The following is a 14,842-nucleotide window of genomic DNA, read 5'->3' as shown; positions in this document are numbered from 1 at the left end:
TAACTGGGCTCTACGGTAAAGCAATATTTAGCCGACGGTATTGACTTGGTACAAGGTGAACCCAGCTGCCTGCTGCTTGCTGTGTGGCAATAACATCATTGCTATTTTAACAGAAGATTTGAAGAACTCCAATTGACATCCTGGAAAAGAGAAGGGAAATCTCCCCAGCGCCCGCGAGCTTTGCGCAAGGCTATTCTGGTGCTCAAGGGCGTCTACAGCAAAATTGGGTGGGGGGGCGGCATGTAGGGATGGCTCCAATTTCCTTTGGAAGTCAAGCAAACTGAACGTGTGCCTCTATGACGTTAGATGCACTGGTTTATGTTTTGCAGGTAAATTTGTGTGCTAAACTATCTGGAAATTCATCCTAAGCACCAGCATGGCCTAGGCTACTGGCGTAGTCTCATTTTATTTTCAGGTTTCAAAGTCGTGTAAAGGAGCAGTGTGGAAACTTGCTTTTCTAGAACACAGCAGGCAGCGGCGCTGGAGACCTTTCAAGAACTTCCAAAAAGTGAATCGACTTTCTACGTTTACAGAGGGGATTATACATTTGCTACAAACCCCTAAATTAATGCTAATATCAACCAAAATTTATATGCAATATCACAGATATCTTTTTTGTGTATTAGAACCTTTGCTTCACTATGAAGGTCTTGATTGCAAATTACACAAATTTAGCTTTGAATAAACTTGATTCTCCACGATAAGATCCAAGTAAAATCTATTGAAGCATTATACATCTTGGTCCCTTATGTTTTAGAAAGTGGCATTTCAGTTGCTTAAAGAGCCCCTAGTTGCTTTCAGACCTTATGACAGGAAGTGTGTCCTATTCTTCTGCTTACTAATGATTGTATTGTGTCTTCCTCATTGTGCACAGATGGGAGAAACCTGAGCACAAGTGTCTGCTGCTATTGGACGGAGAACACAAGATGCATACCGCGCTCTGCAGCGATTATAAATGACCTCTTTAGCTAGGCAGCGTAGAGTATTCTGTGCTATGTATGAAACTGAAGTCACACTTTGTCAGCCGCTGCCATTTCCTTTAGTGTGTACAGCTTTCAACTCGCCGGTGTTATTTGATACTTTAATTCTGATGTATATGTTGTGCGGGCAGGTCAGCTCATTTTATTCAAAGCACCATCGGGAACATTACCTAAACTCTTTGCGCCTCTTCCTCAGTTGTAGCACTGGATCTTGGTGAACGTATTGCTGCATTCTCATGACTATTGCTCCCTCCGGTGTGTGAAGTTTTACAGTATGAATGTGAAACTCTTCATTCAGCATTTCCAGGCATATGACGATGTGTTGTGAAGCTAAAGTAAAAGCAGTTGTTGCATGTTTGTATACTTTTAGGATGAAACATCTGCGATCTATCAGTGCTAGATGTTTGCTATAAAAAAAACAAACAGGGTTTCATAAAGGAATCCCCCTGTTTTGTGGACTAGTGCATTTGCAGTCCCTGTATTTTACGTTCCATTCGAGCATATCTGCCTTTGTACCCTGCTCTTCCATGTATGACCATTCTTACTCTGTTTAGCTATATTATACATGTCTGGTGAGGACCCACAGTACATCGTATACAAATATTTTTCTGTACACTGTCCTGGTCCCGTAGTCTATTTGAAGTCTTTTTGTGGTGAAAGGGCTTGTATGGGAAAGAACTTGTCTATCACTGCGGGATAAAGTCGGTGTTTGAACCACTCCTTAGTGTTAAAAAAACCACTGCATTTTGTCCTTGTTCTGTAAGAAAAACAAACCGTGCAGCTATGCTAGTATTTTGTATGGGATAATATGTATAAGTGGCAAAAAAAACACTTTCAGAAATTAAGCACCGACATTAATATATTTAAAGAAATGATTTGCTATTGTTTAAGGTGCTGTCATAAGCCGTCAGAACTCATTTCTTGAGTGCTGGAGGCAACCTAGAAGATGTTTTTACAGGGAGTCTTGTGCGGATATATCATAAGGAGTGTATACTATTTGGCTGACTGGTGAGCAGTATATAATGATCTGTTCTAGTGACCAGCATACACATAGAGTCCCTGTGTAATTAAATCCCCCCTCCCCCTTCCTGCTACCACCAGTCAGTTCATTCAGCTCTGTCCCACCACTGATTGGGTCACTATTATAGGCCGCACTGTTGCTGGCTGTCCAGGTTATTTTTCTATCAATGAACTAAAGTAGCCAAATTCACCTACAGTTTAATGAGTGGGAGGCTTCATCCACCCCTTTGGGACGGCTGCTCTAGTAGATACAATTGGAACAGTGTGAAAATACAAATATGTTTCGATTCAGCAACTGTTTATTAAAATAGCTAGTGAACCCTGACATGTACTTTCTACCAGCTCCCCATATTTCATACTAGCTATAACTTTTATATTGAAACTTGAAATGTTTATGCAGACTAAAACATGGGTACTCCCATTTCTGAGAGGGCCTTTACTTAAACCAAAAAATCCTTTTTTTACATGCAGTGTTTGCTAGAATTTCCAACGCCTGTTTCCGTCATATGCCGTTAATACAGCAATTGTCAAGTTCTTAGGTGATCAGAGCACACCAAAATAAGAAATCCTTTATTTGAGGCACCCTGAAGATATTCTGGTGATTATCACCCCCCATTTAGTGCACACAGCCCACTCTAGCAATCAGTATATCCTATTTATACATACAGTATATTTTTACTGTCATTCTCCTGATTCATGGTATATTCTACCCTTCACCTTTTTATTTTTCTAATCTGCCGAAGTGAAAGCCTGGAAATGTGACTTCAGAAGTATAATCCTTAGAGCTATGATAATGCAGACTCGTTGAAACTGAATCCAGTAGCTGTAAGAGCGCCAGACTTTATTTAATGTTGGTTTCTGAATTGATGGCTTGTTGAAATGAGCTGCACTACGTTAGGGGGGTTACACTTCAGTTTGTACAGGCACAGAATTATTACAGCCTTGAAGCAGTGAACACTAGGAACGTTAGAGAGCCTTTTCCACGTCTAACTATTTTGCTGGAAATGTAGACTCTCGAAAACCCCCTTCGTATAACATTCTCCGCTTGGATCTGATTTCAACAGGGTGCCGTAGTCAATCTTCAGCACAGTTCTTAAGTGGAGACCAAGAGCCCTGGGCCTTTAGAGGAGGTCTAGCAGGAGAGTTCCAGGTATCAATATGAATTCAAAACTGAATGACTTTTATTTTTACACTTTATTTTCCGACAAACATTTCTGTGCATCTGAGGATATGTAAGGCTTGGTCTGCTGAAGGCTTTGACTGTAACAATCTAATGGTTATTTCTTTTTTTTTTTTACGATTTCACAATCCTGTTTTTCAGGTGGAGGAGATGTTGTGCTTCCAAGCGCCAGCGTTGCGCGGCAAACAGCGTTGCGTCTTACATTGTTTCTTTGCAGGTTGCGCAGCGCCCGTCCTGCGCGCTGGCGAGCAGGCCGCATGCGCAGGCTTGGCTATTAGCTGAAATTCCATGACCAAAGGGGGAAGTGGTGAATGGCAAAAGACAATGGATATGAAATCCTAGTCAGTACATTAATAGCAGTGACCAGGGGTGGTAGAGAAAAATTTGCTCATGGACTTTCGTGCGCCGCCTTTTTCTCCCTCACAGGTGCACTATAGCGCACTGCGCCATGTCTCACTTTGCTGTGTTGGATGACACGCCTCCTCTTGTCACAGTTAACCCTCTTCAGACCAAACCTCTCCATGTGTCATTGGCAGTATCTCTTTCCTTGACCGGTAAAGGTTAAATCAGTAGTAACCCTACTATGATGCTGAGCACTGTTTTTATGCGGAGTATTCCTCAATGTGCCCTTTATTTTTGTTTATTTTTTTGCTGCAGAAATACCTGCAGTGGCATTTTTATATTTTTATTTACTATTTTACATTGTTCATCAGGATTGTTTTGATTTCCAGGTCTGATTTGTACCCCTTTTATTTTTCACAGCGTTTGCTTCCAATTGAGGGAGCAAATGACCTCTTTTTTCAGCCTCCCCCCTTGACGCCTACCTCCAAAGTCTACACAATCCGACCTTATTATCCAAAGGATGAGGTGAGCCTGAAGGTGTCAATAACACTAATTAATATAAATGTATAGTGCCGGCATATTCTGTAGCGGCCTATAGTAATGGGGTACATGGGGTGCCACGTGAACATAGAGCATGTTAGAAGAAAATAGCTGGGGGCTTGCTCACAGGAGCTTACAATCTAGGGGGTATATTTACTAAACTGGGCTTGAAAAGTGGAGATGTTGCCTATAGCAACCAATCAGATTCTAGATGTCATTTTATAGAATGTAGTAAATAAATAACTAGAATCTGATTGTTTGCTATAGGCAACATCTACACTTTTTTAAACCCGCAGTTTACTAAATATACCCCCAGGACTGTTTCCCGAAGTGTCTATTGGGGGGGGCTTGGCAATTAAGCACTTGGTATTTTAGTTAAAGAAAAACAGGGGTTCCATGTCTGGATCTGCTAACTGGCAGTGATCGAATACTCTGGATCCATGGGGGTCTTAGATATGGTAAAAATGTGGCTTTTTCTGTAAGGGTATGGAGGAAGGGATGAGTTGATCTCTGGGGGGGGAAAGGTTGTTCTTAAAAGTCCAGTTACATAACTTTGAATAAATATATTTATATGTTTTCTGTTATACTATAAACAGATTGGACTTGTTATATAAACATTGTGTGAAAACTTGTCCTGATGATTAAACACAAAACTCTTATGACTGTTTAAGGTAATTGCAGAAAACGGCAAATCATATGTTACATTTGGTAAAGGTTTAAGATACAAAATATTTCAGAGGACTGTGGATTATTGTTCTATAACTAGTCAGAAAAACTTACTAATGTGTTTTATGTTTATGAAACAATTAGTGCAGGAAATACCCCAGGCCCAGATATATTGTTCAAAAGGTGCTTGGAAAGGGGAAAAAACTGCATTATCCATTATGTCTAACAAAGTCCATGTGTCCCATGCTATTCTATATCAGAAATGTGATGGGGACCATGAAACTTCTTGTTCCCATCTAATGTAACTTTTACACTGAAACCTGGGCTTAGTGCCGATGGTTTGCGGGCGATGGGCAGAGAGGTCAGATAATGTTAATTACTGTAAACAGTAATAAGAATTAATTTTGTGTTTAATCATTGGGACAGTGCAACATCCCTTTGTAGTGCTAGACAGGACACACGCACTGATACACCTACAGACACGTCCTATGGGTGGTCTGAATGCTTTCTCTTCAACAGTAGCACAGTGACTCCACCTTAGTCATATCACACCGGGGCTCTCGTGGGGTAGTGTCCTGGATTAAACAACAGCAAAGGGAGACAAAGGAACCCACTGCACCCCACATCTCTGGACCACAGACACATAAAATCATATAACACTTAATTGAATTTAGACTTTTATATAAAAATAAACTACTGTGCTGTGAACAATACAACAGGATAAACTTAATTAAAAAAAAAACAACCCACACTACAACACTTGGTACATACTACCTGAAACAGATCTCTCTGACTTCTATAAGTGGTAATTGAGGTACCTCTACTTTATAATACTTGCTAGACTAGGGGTACATGGAATTCGTAATCTAGGTCAGGGATGGCCACGCACTAACATTTGTATTTCTTTTATAGGCTTCAGTATACAAGATATGTAGAGAGATGTATGACGATGCAATGGATGATTTACCATTTGAAAGTCAGCCTGACTTGATAGGAGATAAGTAAGTATACAACTTCATATCAGTGCACCTAGAAATCATGACTGGTACTTTCCACTATTATTGTGTGTCATTGATGCGCTGGCAGAGGATGTGTCTATTCATCTTTCAGTCGTTCTCCCCATCTACACTTATTCCTTGGATTCTACAGAGTGCAGTGTTCATTGCCCCAATTGACCTACGACAGTTCTCATGCACAGATGTAGTCGATCCATTATTCATTTGGCCTCAGGGCCCCTTCTTTTGTAACGGATCTGTCTTTGATGGCTTTATGGCTTTGAGGGTCATTTTTAAGCTTGGGGGACAGAGCCCCTCGACTTGACATGTTTTTGGAAATCCCACCTAGCCTAGTTGAGAGACGTTTCAAAGCTTTGTTTGCCTATTTTCCTTCAGAGGACCATGGAAAAGGCCTGGTTCTGTCACTGTGTCTCCCATCTGTTTTTGTTTTGTTTTGGTTGCTCCCTCAATGGTGCTATGGGCAGGCAGTCCTGCACTTGCAACCTTTTCTGGCCGTGATAAGATGTCTGTCTCTGTCCTGAGCTTGCACGCCTTGTTTGTCTTTTTCCATGGCCATGGGAAGGGATGTAAAGTTGCCCCTGTCAGTCTTTCTCGAGCATTCATGATCCAGACCATTCTTAGTCGCCCCCACGTACTCTTGTCAAAATCTTATAAATTGGACATTGCTGCCTTTGGTAGGAATGTCTTATAAAGGAATTTAATGAGAAGTATAAAAATGCCTTTTAGTCATGTAAGTAAGTTGGTGCCTTTGTTACGTCATGTATGTAAAGGAAGAAGAAAAACCGTTGGACATCGGTTACGCTGTTCTTTAACTATCCTTCAGAAGTTTTCACTTATAATGTGACAATTTCTAACTATTTCTAAATTGATGTGCAAAGATGACATATTCCCTACCAAACATGAATTGTTTCTGTTGGTCTAATATGTCAACCAAAAACAAAAAATAAATGCTGAAAAGTTGTGTTTTTGTTTGAATCAAAGTTGTGTTACTTAATGAGAATTAATATAGTAAGTTATGCTGTTGTTGTGGGAATTATCCGATGCAGTAAGTCATCCAAAGGCTCTTCTCTCGGACAAAGAGGTGCTGTTGTCCCCCATTCAGGTGAAAGGGATCCGACACATCCTTTCTGAAACGACTGCATTCGTGGATGAGAAGAGCAAGGTGGACTGGCCGTAAGGCCATTGAGGGAGCAGACAAACCAAAACTTTTTTTTTTAAATGATCTCCCCCCAAACTATTTTTTAAAAAGATATGATTTATTTTCCTTCTCTAGGCTTGTCGGTGGGCTTCTGTCTCACAGCCTTGACTACTGTTTTGTATTGGAAGACGAGGATGGGATTTGTGGCTACGCTGTGGGCACAGTAGACGTTACACCTTATCTCACCAAATGCAAACATTCCTGGATTCCTTTCATGCAGGAGAAATATACCAAACCAAAGGAGGACAAAGAGCTGTCTGCAGCAGAGGTATTCAGGCCACTCTTTACTTATGTTAATCGTGTGCGATCCAATGTTTATAGTAATACTGATTGTGGAATAAGGAGCACAACAAGTTTGATGGTGAACGTTTCCCTTTTGTCTCGGCTCATTCTCAAACTCTCTTGGTATCTAGATAAGTCTGTAGTTCGAGGTCTAAGGTTTTAGCCAAATAGTTTTTAACACTGTCTTCTGTACCTGCTGTAAAACCACGCTCATCGAAATTGCGTAACCTTTATTTGTGTAATATGTTTAAGATTTAAGTGGGAATAATTCTTGCTCTTTTTATTTTCACTAGCCAAGTAAATTTTACTTTGTGTTTTGGAAGCATGTAGAAATCAATAGATTTTAATTGTAGTATTCAAGGAATGAAGTGTAAAAATATGTTGCAAAAGGGTTTCAAATTCTAAAAAGGGATACAATCGTAATTATAGGGAAACCATGTTAATGTGCTAAATATTTGTACTTTCATAAGATATTTGATGTAGTTATATAGGGAAGAAATTGGGTGTGATTTAATTTTTATGTTTTTACTTTTTTTTTTTTTTTAATCACGGGGTGACCTTCAGGAGTCGTAAGAGAACCCAACAGGTCTCCTTTATTGCTAGCAGTTGTAGGTAGATCTAATCTGGAACTGATAAGTCAGGTATTGTTTGTATCTGACATATAGCAGGCCAGTAACTGAGACCTGTCTAATACCACTTTCACATTGCAGCCCTGGCGATATCCTGGGTGTATGAACCTGGATATTGCCGGGTGACCGAGCCTCCCATCCCGACAAATTCCGGGGCCAACCGGGTTTACACTGATCCGGGTAGATGCAGGGGAGCCGTTCACACTCAGCCTTGACCCGGGTTGTTTGGGCTCCCCCTGGTTAAAACCCGGGTTTTTGAGGCAGTGTGAACGGAGTATAACAGGCGGGGAATGTCATTAGATGTATAACATTCATTTTTAAAACTATTCTTTGTAATCGCAGGGCCAGGAATGAACAAGATGTTTCTTGGTCCTAAGACCAGACCCCCAGGCAGTCAGTGACAGTGGCCGTCAGCGATGCTGAGTGTGTGACATCTTTAATAGCTGTTTATATCTTACCTTAGAAAAGATGGTATCTACTGAATGGCTATTTACTAACAACCATGTAATAGAAGGGGTTAAATGTGAATTTAAATACATGTTGACCCCACTTTTCTTCAATAGTGACGTTTGATATCTTTTGTACTGTGAATTTTCTGACCTGTGTTTTTTTGTTTTCCTTAGAAAATAATGCTCAGTTTCCACGAGGAGCAAGAAATATTACCTGATACATTCCTTGCTAATTTTCCTTCTTTAATAAAAGTGGACATTCACAAGAAAGTCACTGATCCCAGTGTAGCCAAAGGCATGATGGCGTGCCTCCTATCGTCTCTGAAAGCCAATGGTAAGCTTTGATGGGAACATTTTATGTTGTCGGCAAATAAGACTTCTTTTCACTGTACCATTAAAACGGTGCCTCTTCCACATTTAGCACTACATTTCCTCCAAGCTCCTACTTCCTTTAAAAATGGTTTCTCACTTATTTTAAACTAGCTGCTATTTGTCCAATTTGGCAGTGACTTGCTATTTGCAATTACTGAGGACCCCTAGTGGCCAGTCTGTGTAATCATCTCTTGAGTGCAAGAGGGATCATCATCAACATTTATTTATGTAGCGCCAGCAAATTCCGTAGCGCTTTACCACTAGGCTTGACTGCTGTTTGGGTGGTTGCTGGGCTCTTCCAGTCAGGATCCAGTGATCATTTCTAGCCCTGCATATGATCCCCTTCCTCCTTCAGTTATCAGAAATGATTACTGAGGCTTACCCCCTCCGGTTTAAGACACTCACCAGTAAAGTTGATGGTACTATTAATCAGAATTCTGCCCAGTGAGTTCAGCTAGGGCCGTGTGCTCAAGACTCTCAGCTCATGGCAGCATGGAGGTCATTGATGGAGATCTCCGCTTCATAGCCCATTTACATATTAAACAGGAGCTCCACTATAATGTGCTGCCACATATAACTCTGAAGAGGGAGTAAAACTGATCATCTTGTAGAAAAGGTGGTTTCGCACATAGCGACTAATCAGAACCACTTTCTAGTACAGGTTAAAACATTTGGTTGCAATAAGCAACACCTCTTTCTACAGTTTCCTGTAGAACAATGACGTTCTACTTAATTACCTTAATTGCACCAAGCAAATACAACCCTGGTACAGCTAAATTGTTACAGGAACATCATGTTCTATCACAATATGTCAATGATTGGTTTTATTTCTCTGCATGTCACAGGCTCACGTGGGGCTTTCTGTGAAGTGAGACCAGACGATAAAAGAATCCTGGATTTTTACAGCAAACTAGGCTGCTTTGAAATTGCCAAAATGGAAGGATTTCCTAAAGATATTATTATTCTCGGAAGAAGCCTTTGAAGATATTTTCTACAAGGAAAACCCCCCAAAATAAGCTGTTTAAGACGGTTTCTAAGACTTCTAATCGTGTCTGGACCCTTCCTATGCATATACTGCAACTTTAAGACAAGACGGCTAAATATGAAAATAACTAAACAAAAGAAAAATACACAAAAACAGCAAAAAAAAACAAAAACCAAACAAACCAAAACACACGTTTTTAAAGGCAACTGTCTAGGCTTACATACGATGCTATTGGTCGTTTGCATGGGCTCTTATTGTGGAGAAACCCGCTCCAAGTTATACTATAGAAGGATGTGCGCCTGATTTGTTTTTATGTAGTTTTGGTTGCATCTTACTTTTCATTACCTTCCCATGCACTAAGCATTTAATGGTGGTTTGAGGAGATCTGAAACCTCTCATTCATTTACAAAAGAAACAGGCGTTTTGTTTCCTCTCCCTCGAGGCGCTCCACATTACCCCCCACCCCCACCCAATAAGCCGGGGAAGGTGATACATGTAGCACTTCTTAGAGTCCTTCAGGCTCACTGATATAGTAACACCTTTCTTGCCCAGGAGGGCAGCAGCACAGCAAGATGACTCAACCTGTCTGTAAATGTTACTGTAGAAAACTGTATGTACAGTCCGTGTTTACCATTTTTTTTGTATATTATTATGTTCTGTTTCTTTATACAAGTTTTCATCGAGCATGTTCCGCTTAAAATGATGGTTTAAAAAAAAGAAAAATACCGTATGGGAGAAAAAAAAAGTGCTTTAATTCCTCTTTGTTTTCTGTTTCCGCTGCTCATCATGATACGGTTACAGCGGACGGTCTTCGTATTTCAACTTTGGTCTCTGTTTTCCATTGATAGAGTTTGGTAACTTACCCTCTAAAGTCTGTTTGTTTGTTTTTCCTTTGCATGTGCCAAAAACTTTTGGTTGTAACTGTGAATTTCTGACGCGGTCTAGGGGGAAGAAAAAAAAAAAAGGTTTTCGAAAATAATTTAAACTTCTTTTGAAATATGCACTACACTGTACAGCTCAGACGTGCGTTCTGTGGCGTTCCAGCTGCTGTGGAACCCACAAGCTCCACAATCCCCTGCCAGCCTTTGCTGGGAATTGTAGTTCCACCACACGTCCCAGCACGGCCGTTTCTTAAGATTTATCTAAAGCACTATGGCAGCCTTGGACGAGTGCTAGCTCATTGGTAATATTTCTCTACGGGCCATTGGAACACTGGAGGAAAAACTGAAGCACAATATACGGCTGTCCAGAATGAAGAATATTTTTTTTTACATTTAAATGTATTTTTGGCCTACCTATGTTTTTCAGTCCATAGTAGAAAAGAGCTCTGGGCTAAAAAAAATCGGTGCTAATGTTTTTTTTTTAGCTCCTTGGACTGGCAGATAATCTAGACGTAAGCTCTGAATTCATACTGACCTTTACCGCCTTTACATTGACTTTGGTTTGCATGTAGCTGGCTGATAGCTATTTGTGCATTGTTTGCTCTATCCCCCTGGCTGTCTCTGGGCTATCATGCTCTTTGCAATGTTCTTGTACCCGTTTAGGAATGCCTTGTCAGTCATCCGAATTTATGGAACGTACTTTTAACATGGAAAAAAAAAAAAAAAAAAAAAATAGCTGAGCAGTTAACCATTTAAATAACCTGGCTTTATGATTAAGTACATACTATATAGATTTATTTTTTTCCTCTCCTCCAACAGGTATATCCCTGCTTCCTTACAGGACCACTGCCTCATATAAAGAGACTACTAATAACTTTCACACACAAAATATATGTACAATTTCCCACACCTTGACAGAACTTGGGGGTGTTTAACGCTGTATATGTATTTGCTATACAGCTGATTTAATATCTTTTACGCATATTGTGCAATGCGAGGCTGACTTCAGTGTTCTTAAATGGGATTACAGATAGGAATCCCCTCTTACGAGAAACATCGGCTAAATATCTCCTGTTCTTGTTTGCGAGCAGACTTTTACCAAATTTTGTGGTTTCTATTAGTAGCGCTTTTATACGTTTAGTGGTATTTGTTGACATTCTGATGTAACTTCCAGCTCGTTACATTTGGACACGCAGGTGACTTAATTTTTCACCCAGGAGTGTTGCTTAACAAAACGATGTTTTGGTCACATCAAAGATGGGATTATATGAAGGAGCCACTGACTATTTAATATGGGGAAGTAATTCTCCATTTACTTCTTACTCTGCTTAGTATCTTATATTGAGTATAGAGCAGAGTACTTAAACTACAGGTCACCCTATATACGAGCTTGGGGTAACCTTCATAAATATATAGTCTATCAGAAATGTATAAATGTATCGGACCTGGGGACTATTAGAGGATACCACTGGGTTATTGAGGGAAACAATTATTACTCTGTACATCAGACTCTGTCAAATGTCAGTTTCGGAGCCCGATATAGCTTCAACACAACAACCCTTTGTACTCTGAAATTCTATTCACCCTTGTTATGTAGCAAACACGTTTAATTTATGTCATGATTGGATAATGTTTACATATCCACATCTATATGAACGGGAAGGGCAGTCATTTAGATTTGGAGGGGGGTTTCAGAGTTGTGTGTAACTGGGTCTGACATTAGAATACTTTGTTTCTAGTCCCGTCCCCCCCCCCCCATACCCACTACAGCTGTTGTCAGCATTTCATCGTCTTCTGGTGTTTAGAACGCACCATGCTTTATCAAATGTGTTTACCGCAGGTAAACTGTTTGAAACGCATGTGTGCATTTACTAGCGCTAACACATGCCCCAAAATAACCACTAAGTAATGATCCTACTGTAAGTACCCACATCATTATGGAATATGTTGGTTATGGGGAGATGACCGGTATAGACCTATGTGTGTAATAATCTGACCGCACTAATGGCCCCAGCGATGCTGGAATAAGTTTAGCTGCTCATCTGAGCAATCTTGTCCAATTTAGCCACCCACGTGGTGTTTAAATTAGAAGAGTAAATCCCCCTCACCCCCCTGCTCCCAATAATCCACAGTCATACATCCTGGTCATGTTTTGTTTTTAGGCCTTGCCCTTTGACACCATTTAAGTTTAAAATATCGGCCTTCAATTCCAGCACCAATAGACTGATATATGTGACACATTAATGTGGAAGCTAGCATGTACTACTGCGCAGAGCATATTACAGTATATTATACAGATGGGAAACCCCGGCCTAAAGACCCGTCAAACTGTTCTCATGTAAGGTGTTGGAAGCAGAGATGCAGCCTGACCAGTGCTGGAATCTCTGCACACAAGGTTTACTATCTTGTTCAGGGACTCTTTTGGGGGAATTGGGAGACTGAATTGACCGATATCAGAAAACAATAGTTTGCAGCTTACTGTACAGTAGATACAGTGTCAAATATCTCCAATTCTGTCATGTTATCGGGACATTTACAGCCCTATATGTGAATGCCTGCAGATCGGATCAGGTCTAGTGGTCCTTTAAGTGATGTTATGTTAGGATTATGATTTGGTTATTTGTGAATCTGACCTGAGGAAAGCTTAATTGAGGGTAGTTACTGCTGGAGCCTATGAGACTGGATACAAATAGTGAAACCTGTTTCTTGCAAAAACTTTAAAAAAGAAATCCTTCATAACATAAGTTATTCTTTTTATTCCTGTTGTTGAGTAGGAGTTGTATCGATGGTTCGGTATAAAGTTTGTGTACTAGTTCTAATGGTCACATACTTTCCTGGGCCGGGCCCTGGTATTGCACTTCTACCTGGAGTGAGAGGTTAACAATTGTTTTTCTTTCGTTGACATTTCAAGTTGAAACCTTTTTGAAGTGTTAAATCTGGATCACAGCGCCCCCTCTGGCCACTCAGCAGATGCACAGGCTACGTTCTAGGTGCATTTCTCTGACTGCATTTCTGGGTTCCACTATACAAAATAATTCTGATGTTAAAATAAGTTGCACACTTTTTGTAGAATGTTAAGGTTTTTTTTGTTTTTGTTTTTTAATAAAACTAGTAAAAAAATCATTGTTTATCTTCATTTACTGAGTGATTTTTTTTTTTTTTTTGTAGTATCCAACTGCTAAAGCTAAAAAATTTTTCTCTTTCATCCAGTCTGGTGGACACTGCTACCATGGGTTGTGGAGGGGAGCTCGGGAGTTGGCACCTAGCTAGTTAACTTTTAGCAACTGCTGACAGACCCCTCCCCTCTACAATCCCCCTGTCACCTCCCAGTTTTTTCTAGGTGCCCAAGGAGTTGGGCTGCTATTTTTTTACTGCTAGTTTTATTTTATTTTCTATTTAATTTTAATTATTTATTTTTTAAGTAACTTAATTTTTTCATTTTTTAATATTACAGACTTTTATTTTGAAGGCAGATCTGGGAGTGTGTCATAGAGAGCCCCGCTGACGGAGGAGCCGGCCTGGGTGGCTTCTATCTACTCAGTTATTGACAAGTGTGGCAGGCCTTCCTACTGCGACAGCTTCTACTGGAACGGCTATAGCAGGCCCTTCCTCTTTAATAACGGATCAGACCCCTGTCCCAACAGAACCGGCATGGTCCTCATCATTTATAAAGGGTTTAGACAGGCTTAACCAGTAAACTTGAAGCCCCTTCAAAAAGAAAGCGGCTTAGATCCGCTAATCCTCTTCTGTCCCCCTCGGATTCTGAGGGGTTTTCCGAAGAGGAAGGGGAAACAAATTTTGATACTGACCAGGTTCAACTGTCTGATCGGGAAGAAATCGCTAGATATCAAGGTATTGATGATTTGGTTTTAGTGGTAAGGCAGGCCTTGGACCTCCCAGAAATGGAGGATCCTAGTCCTATAGACAAAGTCTTTTTAAGAAAGCCAGAAGAAAGGTTATTCGTTTTCCTCCTCAAGAACTGAGAGATTTTGCTGAGGGAGCCTGGAACAGCCTGATAAAAGGTTCTCTATTCCAAAAAGATTCTCCTTGTATCCATTGCAGGAAGAGGATGTGGCTCGCTGGGAAGGAATCCCTAAAGTAGATACTCCCGTAGCCTGTTTAGCCCGCCACACTATCCTGCCGGTCCCGGGCACAGCAACTCTGCAGGACCCCACTGACCGCAGAATTGAATCTCAACTAAAATCTATTTTTGTAGCAGCAGGTTCTTCCTTTAGACCCAAATTTGCTTCAGCTTGGGTTTCTAGAGCCATGGAAGCATGGGCTGAGCAACTGGCAGAGGCC

General features: G+C 40.6%; 1 protein-coding gene across 2 annotated transcripts in view; it reads left to right on the top strand.

Moving 5' to 3' along the window:
- The window catches only part of OGA (O-GlcNAcase), a 28,683-nt gene extending 15,020 nt beyond the window's left edge, over positions 1-13,663 (top strand). For both annotated transcript variants that reach the window (XM_075215887.1, XM_075215888.1), the window contains exons 11-16: positions 3,065-3,150; positions 3,943-4,047; positions 5,641-5,729; positions 7,018-7,210; positions 8,477-8,636; positions 9,520-13,663. In XM_075215887.1, coding sequence (XP_075071988.1) covers positions 3,065-3,150; positions 3,943-4,047; positions 5,641-5,729; positions 7,018-7,210; positions 8,477-8,636; positions 9,520-9,656 — 770 coding nt within the window. In that variant the 3' untranslated portion in view covers positions 9,657-13,663. The remainder of the gene's footprint in view (positions 1-3,064; positions 3,151-3,942; positions 4,048-5,640; positions 5,730-7,017; positions 7,211-8,476; positions 8,637-9,519) is intronic.
- Positions 13,664-14,842: the final 1,179 nt, after the last annotated feature.

This window comes from Mixophyes fleayi, chromosome 6 (genome assembly GCF_038048845.1).
Source record: "Mixophyes fleayi isolate aMixFle1 chromosome 6, aMixFle1.hap1, whole genome shotgun sequence".
Lineage (NCBI taxonomy): Eukaryota > Metazoa > Chordata > Amphibia > Anura > Limnodynastidae > Mixophyes > Mixophyes fleayi.
Note: the sequence above shows the minus strand (reverse complement) of the source record. Positions and strands in the feature narration are given on the sequence as shown.